This window comes from Colobus angolensis, unplaced genomic scaffold (genome assembly GCF_000951035.1).
Source record: "Colobus angolensis palliatus isolate OR3802 unplaced genomic scaffold, Cang.pa_1.0 Scaffold68, whole genome shotgun sequence".
NCBI lineage: Eukaryota > Metazoa > Chordata > Mammalia > Primates > Cercopithecidae > Colobus > Colobus angolensis.
This window is the reverse complement of record NW_012120487.1, coordinates 5,926,249-5,935,988: the sequence shown is the minus strand read 5'-3', so window position 1 is coordinate 5,935,988 and position 9,740 is coordinate 5,926,249. Positions and strand designations below refer to the sequence as shown.

Below are 9,740 nucleotides of genomic sequence, written 5' to 3'. Positions count from 1 at the left end.
TGCCTCCCGGGTTCAAGCAATTCTCCTGCCTCGGCCTCCTGAGTAGCTAGGATTACAGGCATGCGCCACCACGCCCAGCTGATCTTCTATTTTTAGTAGAGACAGGATTTCTCCATGTTGGTCAGGCTGGTCTTGAACTTCCGACCTCAGGTGATCCGCCCACCTCGGCCTCCCAAAGTGATGGGATTACAGGCATGAACCATTGCGCCTGGCCTAGAAGATTGGATCTTCTGAGAACATCAGAGAAAGACTGTCCTTGCTGTCCATACTACAGCAAAACTCTGGAGCCTTGAACCTTGGGTTCATAATCTCACAACTGAAAAGGGTCCTTCCACACTCCTGGAACAGTACACCCACTGGAACCCTTAAGGTAAAACTGACTAGAAATGTTTCTCCCCAGAAGAAGATGGCATCCTTGATATGAACAGCTTTTCCCAAGATCACAGATGAAGACTTCTATCATGAGACTCTTATCTTTGAATATTTTTTCCTTGCTTATGCTTCTATGAACAATAGAAATGAAAAGAGGGTCTGTTATGTGCACTTATAGGGTATACTTTTATTTGTGAAGGATTTTACAGGCGGCCTTATACATGAATAACCTTATACTTTAATAGATAAGAGATGAAGGCCCAATGTAGGTGACAAACTTTAGTGGTACATACGTTGCCTCATGATCAGTCAAAACTCCTCTTAACCCACATCATGGATTAAAGAGAACACTGCCAGGAGGCCTTCACTGTTCTACAAGGACATCATTTGTTAGGTCCTTTTTCCATGGTTTAGAATATTAAAGGCAATAATTAGAAATGTCTCCCTCATAATAGGCTCTACAGCAAATGCTACTTTAAAGGCTGTTACACAACAGACTTTAAATTCTCTGTGAAAGTTATGCTAGGTCGGGTGCAGTGGCTCATGCCTGTAATCTCAGCACTTTGGGAGGCCAAGGTGGGTAAATCACCTCAAGGTCAGGAGTCCAAGACCAGCCTGGCCAACATGGTGAAGCCCTGTCTCTACTAAATATACAAAAGTTAGCCGGGCATGGTGGTACATGCCTGTAATCTCAGCTACTAGGGAGGTTGAGGCAGAATCGCTTGAACCTTGGGAGGCGGAGGTTGCAGTGAGCCGAGATTGTGCCACCGCACTCCAGCCTGGGTGACAGAGTGAGACTCCAGCTAAAAAAAAAAAGCATTGTAGTGCAGTCTGTTACTGACTTGCTATGTGACTTCAACCAACTCATTTTACTTTTTTTTTTTTTTTTTGAGATAGGGTTTATTTCTGTCACCCAGGCTGGAGTACCTGACCTCCCAGGCTCAAACAATCCTCCTACCTCAGCCTCCCGAATACTCTGTAGACCTAATTTATTTATTTTTTGTAGAGATGAGGTCTTTGTTGCCCAGGCTGGTCTCAAACTCTTGGGCTCAAGCAATCCTCCCACCTCGGCCTCTCAAAGTGCTGGGATTACAGGTGTGAGCCATCATGCCCAGTCACACCTATTTTCTTTAACTGTAAAATGAAGGTCTGAAACTAAAATCACTAAGGATTCTTCCCAGCCATGGAGTCTTTATATTAATATAAGAATATAATACTTCAGTTTTTAGGATACCCCCTCAGTAAATGCACTTAAACAATATATGTTATGCCAGTTAATTATGTCAATCTTTGTGTGAATGTCAACTCTTTTCTCCAGAAAGTCTTCTTGGACTGTCTAATGGGTGTCCAGTCTGGATTAGGTGTGGCCTCTCTCTACAAGTACTGAGGACTGGTCTGTAATATACTGTTATGCAATATTTATGTTTATTTAATAATTATTCCTTCTTCAGTAAATTTAAGTTCCCCGAAGTATTTATAAGTTACATAAGTTACAACACTTAAATAGTACTTAGCATAGGTATTTAAGGAAATTAATGTTCAAGGCTATCACTGAGTGGGAAAAAAAAACAAAAAAGGAAATGGATGATGTTTCAGTATTAAAAACATCTGCAGGCGGGGCGTGGTGGCTCACACCTGTAATTTCAGCACTTTAGGAGGCTGAAGCAAGAGGATAGTTTGAGGACAAGAGTTCAAGACCAGCCTGAGCAACATAGGGAGACCCTCATCTCTACAAAAAATTAAAAAATTAGCCGAGTGTGGTGGCATGCATCATGATCATGCCATTGCACTCCAGCCTGAGTGACAGAGTAAGACCCTGTCTCAAAAAATAAAATAAAAATAAAAACTTCTCCAGTAAAAGTAGCCTTTTTCAGAAAGCAGTCATTACAAGTGGATCACTAAGGAATTTGAAGTTTGCATTAATATTAACTTTTTTTTTTTTTTTTTTTTGTGGCGGAGTCTCGCTCTATCGCCCGGACTGGAGTGCAGTGGCCAGATCTCAGCTCACTGCAAGCTTCGCCTCCTGGGTTTACGCCATTCACCTGCCTCAGCCTCCCGAGTAGCTGGGACTACAGGCGCCCGCCACCTCGCCCGGCTAGTTTTTGTATTTTTAGTAGAGACGGGGTTTCATCGTGTTCGCCAGGATGGTCTCGATCTCCTGACCTCGTGATCCGCCCGTCTCGGCCTCCCAAAGTGCTGGGATTACAGGCTTGAGCCACCGCGCCCAGCCTAATATTAACTTTTAAAGCCAAATGTCTAGAATATATATATTGGAGACACAATTTACATTACATTTATAACATTTATTTAAAAAAAAAAAAAAAAATCCCAAAACGAAAATCTGTACACATAACATTAATAATTAAGTGATGTCCTGATTTAAAATATAGCATGATTCATTGTACAGAATACTCCCATTCATCTGGCCATAGTGAAAACAGTGCCTTCAGTCCAGATAATTGAGAGTCTTTGAAATATACACACTTTCCAATGAATTTTTTATATCCTTAGAAAGGAGTTAAACTGTTCTATCAGAATTCAAACAAAAGATAACTTTTCTCATACTCATAAGTCAGAGAGAATTTGACAGTGGGAATTCTACAGAAGTTAGGAATTTCTTAATTTTTATTGTTGCAGATAATCTGAGAGTATAAAGTTTTTAAGGAAAAACAATGCTCTTAAGATCCTGTTTTATTAAAGTGTCTCAGCTTTCATTAGCTAATTAGCTTCTTCCTTCTAGGCTGCTTAAAATAAGCTTAAAAGGACCCAATTTGAACAGTTTTTCCCAAAATAAGTCCACAATTAAGCACATAACATTAATCAAATAGATTTATGATTTCCCATAAAATAATTGTGATAAATTTGGATTCTGGAAATATTCTTAATAGCCATTCTGTCTAGCTGTAAAGTTACGCTGTGCTATCCAAAAGAGCTTTAGAGTCATGAAAAACAGCGCTGATCTTTGCAAAATGTACCCCAAAAAAAGGGGAGAGAGAAAAACAGGAAGAAAAGTCTCTTTCTTAGGCTACCAGTCAGTTAACAAAATATCTTAGGTTAAGATTTGGAAACCAAAGAATGCATAATTAGGAGTGTACCATGTCATGCAAAGTCTATGAAATACTAAATAAGGTAAAACAATTACTCATTTAAAGCAAAATGAGCAAATTTTCTTATCATACGGCTATTCTCATCACCGGACAAAGGTTGGTTTTGCATTATTCCAAAATAAAACAGTTCGTGAGTGAATACTGCAAATTAAAAACTGCCAATACACAGCAAATGATAAGGACTAAACATCCATTATCCACAAACTCATCTGAAACTGCTACCATGGATTTGAGAGGGAAACCAAAAGTTTGCAAACCTCTCTGGGAGCTGTGTCAAAGTTAGTATTCTGAAGCCCTAGCAAAACAAAGTCCCCAAATAAAAGAGCCTACATCAGCTCAAAGTAACATACTTCCTTTAACTTATGCCTTCAGTTTAATAATACTGTTTATACCACTATAAACGTTGTATAATAACCAAATAATGTAAACATACCATTAGAGGGCAGGAGAGGGATGGGTTTCACCATATACGAAGAGTATAAGTTTGTTTTCCCTGCTACCTCTTTTCAACCCTGGGTGCTGCTGTACATTGTTCTATGGGAGTAATGCATTTAAAAACACTAAGCTAAATCTCTGGTAAATTAACCTAATTTAGCACATAAAATATGTTTTCATTAAAATGTGCTCAAAAGGGATAGGAAGATGGCCCGACATTATGTTGATGCATGGCATAATTAAAAACACAGCTAAGACCAGGCGCCACGGCTCATGCCTGTAATCCCAGCACTTTGGGAAGCTGAGGTGGGAAAATCACTTGAGGCCAGGAGTTCAAGACCAGCCTGGGCAACACAGTGAGACACCATCTCTCTATTTATTTATTTATTTTTTAACACAGCCAAATAAAATGACTGGGGCGAAAACAGGTTAACACAAAAGGTCCCACCTGTAAGGGCAACTTCTTAAAGCTAGATATATAGAACTGATGGTTTTAAACATAAAACCTGACTATGTAGAAGTTTGCAAATGAAACATATCATGAAAGCAAATTCCCATGCAGCTTTATTCACCTCCACCATTTGTAATCTACTTAAGGTGACTAGTGCCACTATAAGGCATTACTATCCTGGGGTGACAAGAGGCAATATTTGTAGTCAATTCCTGACACAGGGGGTCTGATATGCTTTTTAAAAATCCTAAACTAACTAAGATCAGTAGCCACGGAGTCATTGGCTTGAGGGTAAACTAATCCCTTATACCACTTGATTTATTTTATTAATTAGTTAATAATGCTGTTAATTTTCAACTGCAAAAAGAAAAAATTATTTTGTGGAGTAGAAAGACCACAGCAATAATTACTTGATGCAAAAAATAAGACGCCTTAATTGTATTTGCTCAAATCTGTTGTTTTACTCAATGATACCAATATGTATTATTATAATCTATTTTTTAAAAATTTTCCTCATTATGCCCTAAAACATCACTATACTCTAAAAAGTCAAATTCCATTTCCTTTAGTAGATTTCCTTACTGTTGCTTGTGGACTGATGTAGTGATATTTTATAGTGGAGCCCACCAATGATTTGAACAATGAGTGGTTCAACCCTAGTCTAAATTGTGCTTGAAATAGCACCTCTAAGCCATTGAGAGATAACACTCAAAGGCACCAATAACAGTTACATTCTAGTCTACAGGTGCAAAAGGGAGGCCTCGTAGATTCTAACTATAGATACTGGCCACTTATGCCTCATAATTCCAATATATACATCCACTGTATTTTAGCCAGATTCAGGACCTTACAGACAATTCTGTGCCTTAATTCTATACACAATTTTAGGAACCATCCCAACTGCAAAGGCACTCAAATTTTTATATATTTGGGATATAAGAAATTATTTTGCTTTTAAGACTCAGAAATATCTGGCCACTACTGGTGTTTACAAAGTAGGAAATTTATCCTGTAGTTCCAGCTATTCCAGAGGCTGAGGGGGTAGGATCACATAAGCCCATGAGGCTGCAGTGAGCTAAGATCGTGCCACTGCACTCCAGCCTAGGCGACAGAGTGACACTCTGTCTCTACGAAAAGAAAAAAAGTAGGAAAGTCTCCTAAAATCTTAGTCTCTTAAAATCTTAGCTCACTGCAACCTCCACCTCCTGGGTTCAAGTAATTCTCGTGCCTCAGCCTCCTGAGTAGCTGGGACTATAGGCGCACAAAGCCACCATGCCCAGCTAATTTTTGTGTTTTTAATAGAGATAGGGTTTCACCACGTTGGCCAGTCTGGTCTCGAACTCCTGATCTCAAGTGATCCACCCGCCTTGGCCTCCCAAAATGCTGGGATTACAGGCAAGAGCCACTACGCCCACCCTTGCTTTTAAATATTTTGGATGCTTCATCTATTAAGAAGTTATTCTGAGTAAAGAAGTGATTTACTGTTTTCTGTACACTTTTAGCCATTTCTGAAAAAAAGTTTGTAAAGACAAAACCTAGCATTAGCCTGTAAAGAAATATGTACTTTTGTCTTTAACAGCATAGAACAGAAACTTGAAGCCAAACTTCTTAAATAGGCTTTCCCTTAACTACACTAGATAAAAGACCTGGAAATGGTCAACATATCTAGCAGTTTCCAAGCTACCAGAGGCCATCTCATTTTCTTAACTTTGTCTTAGACATTAACATTCAGAAAAGGAAAAAAACACCTTTTAAAAGAATTCTGTATTTCGTCTGAAATAAACTTAGTCTGTGAAAATTTATCTTACACCTATAAAAATTCCTTAAGCCAATTAAGTCAGCATTAACCCAGTATTTAATATGGTTTTCAGTGACTCTAAATATCTACTTTCTTTTTTGAGTCAGAGTCTCTCTCTGTTGCCCAGGCGCCACCATAACCAGCTAATTTAAAAAAAAAAAAAAATTTTTTTTTTGGGTAGATATCAAGTCTCACTATGTTGCCCAGGCTGGTCTTGAACTTCTGGGCTCAAGCAGTCCTCCTGCTTCAGCCTCCCAAAGTGCTGGGATTACAAGCATGAGCCACTGCATTTGGACCTAAATACCTACTTTCTTTTAACTCAATTTTCATTTACATGAAGGAACTCCAAAAAAATTCAAGTCTGATTATTGTGATAATGGTATAAAATGTTTGTCAAAAAATGTCATCAGTGAACTAACAAACTAGCTCCTTTCTAAATTAAAATGCTTCTGAATAATCATTATAATTTAAATATTCCATTTTAAATATCTATTGAAAACATTGGCCATCTATGAAAAAAATGTGGTTATCTGCGATTGTAGATTGACCTTATTCACAAAATAAAATTTTAAATGAAAATTAAGTTTCTTGGTGACTTGCTATCTCCCAAGTGCTATTACTGGTATAAGTGATTCTTTACTATACTGTATCAGATACCTTAAGGAAAGGTAATTGTCTAAAAAATAATCCATCAAAAATATGTGCTGTTATGCACTGTGAGTAGAATCATTACATTTAACCACTTAAAGAGTTTAATTCTTTTCTTTCATTTTTGGCAGACGGGGACACTTTCTCCAACATGAACACATTAAGAAGATACACATATTTTAAACAAGAGATTTTAACTTTTCATTGCAAAATTTACTGGTGTCAATTGTATTTTAACTGAGAGGTTAACACCATGTTGTTGTCGTCTCTATTCCACTGAACAAAAATTACTTTGAAATAGAGGAAAAGAATAGCCAGTTTTGACTGGTGATAATTTTTTAAAATCACATTTTCACAACAATACGACATATGGAGATGTAGACAGTCTTTAACAGAGAGTGCTGTAATATTTTATACTGTGGTGCTTGGGGAAATATTCCTAGAAAATAACCAGCAGTCTGTGCAGGAAGCAGCAGTCCACGCTTCTAGGTATAAATACGGAGAACAAGCTTCTGCTCACCGCCTCAAGAAAGGTGGGCTCCTGAACGGTAGCCTGTCTCATTTTAAAACCTCCACCATGAAAGCAATTCCCAGTTCCTACACTCTGTTCTCCTTACATAGTTTTTCTTTCTCATACATCTTTCCGCCAGCCATCCAGGCTCCTGCCAGTGATTAGCTTCCACAAGATGATCCACATTTCCCTTCTTTCACACTAAGAAGGACATCTTATAAAAGATACACAGATAGAGAAGAAAGCCATTTTATACAGAAGCAGTATAAAATTTACAACTGAAGCAGCGTCAGAAATCAGGTCAACAGCTTATGTGAAGCTGCAAATTGACTGGAAGGGACTCTGAGATCAGAAAAGTCTGGCCTAAGGGTTCGTGCAAACTTTACCATAAAACTGTAGAATCTCAAGCACAAGTAAGTTCAAACACTGAAAGATGTGGAAAATTTCCTAAAAGGCAATGATAAAGGAAGAGACCCTTCTTGACTCATAAGTTAAAAATCACAAGACAAATTAGGGACTGTTCACATGGGCAGTACTATACATTACCAATCCCAAACTGATTTTATGACTCCGGTCATAGAAACCCCCAAAACATCACGGAGGGTAAGATACTCCAAATGGACCAATCACAAAAAGGATTCCTGTAATTCAATTATCCAATACTTATGGCTATCAATTTAGTCTGGCTTGGGGCTGTTTTTTACAGGGAGGTGGCCTCCCATGGCGCACAATGTGTTTTTCTAGGCTATCCAGAATGGCCACAGCAATCTGTTGGACGTGGGGATCAGTATGTTCATGATCTTTGATGTTGTATAAATGCTGCAGTCCTCCTTCTTCAATCAGCATGCTGCAATACCTTGAAGCTGAAAAAAAAACCACCACAAAACAGGAGAAATAGCTTTTCTTAAGAACACTTAAAGTTATTCCACAAAAAAATGACTTCTAGGAGCCATTTTTTTTAGGTGTTTTGTTATTGATCTCGAACATGTTACAGCTTGATAAAAACCTCTATACTGAGTTATGTCTACAGTGCAAGGCCTACACATTCAATCAATAAATAGCTAGCTTGATTTTTCTAACCTCAAGACATACACAATCTGTATTACAAAAAAATAAAAACAATCTTAACTACCTTATCTTTGACCCAAAATCACAGGTAAGTGTTGTTATATTTTTATGCATTTCCTATGCTTTTTTTTTTTTTGCTTTTCTTTTCAGACAGAGTCTTGCCCTGTTGCCCAGGCCCGAGTACAGTGGCACAGTCTCGACTCACTGCAGCCTCCGCCTCCGGGGTTCAAGCAATTCTTGTGCCTCAGCCTCCCAAGTAGCTGGAAATACAGGCACACGCCACCATCCCTGGCTAATTTTTTTATTCTTAGTAGAGATGGGGTTTTACCATGTTGTGTAAACTGGTCTCAAACTCCTGCCCTCAAGCAATCCTCCCGCCTCAGCCTCCCAAAGTAACAGAATTACAGGCATGAGCCACAGTGCCAAGCCGCATTTCCTATGCTTTTTAAAAACTTAATGGCACTCATACTGCACATACAATTTTTTAATTTTTGAAGTATTTTCTTTGCCTTTTGTATTTTTTTTTAAGACAGTCTCATTCTGTCGCCCAGGCTGGGGTGATCATGGCTCATGCCCAGTGGTGTGATCATGGCTCACTGCAGCTTGCTGTGTTGTCCAGGCTGGAGTCCAATGGCACAATTTTGGCTCACTGCAACCTCTGCCTCCCGGGTTCAAGCAATTCTCTTCCCTCAGCTTCCTGGGTAGCTGGGACTGTGGGCACCAGCCACCACACCCGGCTAAACTTTTGTATTTTTGGTAGAGGTGGGGTTTTACCAGGCTGGCCAGGCCAGTCTCAAACTCCTGACCTTAAGTGATCTGCCTGCCTCAGCCTCCCAAAGTGCTGGGGTTACAGGTGTGAGCCACCACACCCAGCCAGGTTAAAATATTTTAATACAAATAGAAGTGAATTCCATTTAAATACAAACAAAATAAGCCCACAAGGTAGGAACCTAAACTATCTCAGTTGGAGACAAAATATTCTAACATTCCCCAAATTACAGTGCATTTTAGAAGAAATTATTCAGGGCTGTCATTCCATAGAGTAAAATCAAAATAACGCTAATACCTAAAAGTATTGACAAAAATAAATACTTGTATGAAAATTAACTATTATTATTATTTTTTTTTTTCAGACAGAGTCTCGCTCTATCGCCCAGGCTGGAGTGCAGTGGTGCGATCTCGGCTCACTGTAACCTCCACCTCCTGGTTCAAGTGATTTTCCTGCCTCAGCCTCCCAAGTAGCTGAGAGTACAGACGTGTGCCACAACACCCAGCTAATTTTTTGTATTTTTCGTAGAGATGGGGTTTCACCATGTTAGCCAGGATGGTCTCGATCTCCTGACCTTGTGA

At 38.9% G+C, this 9,740-nt stretch overlaps 1 protein-coding gene across 1 annotated transcript in view; it reads right to left on the bottom strand.

Annotated features, from left to right (window-relative positions):
- Nucleotides 1-6,339: 6,339 nt before the first annotated feature.
- Nucleotides 6,340-9,740, bottom strand: part of ZYG11B (zyg-11 family member B, cell cycle regulator) — a 97,696-nt gene continuing 94,295 nt past the window's right edge. The window contains exon 12 of the mRNA XM_011926374.1: nucleotides 6,340-8,185. Within this exon, the coding sequence (XP_011781764.1) occupies nucleotides 7,995-8,185 (191 nt within the window). The 3' untranslated portion in view covers nucleotides 6,340-7,994. The remainder of the gene's footprint in view (nucleotides 8,186-9,740) is intronic.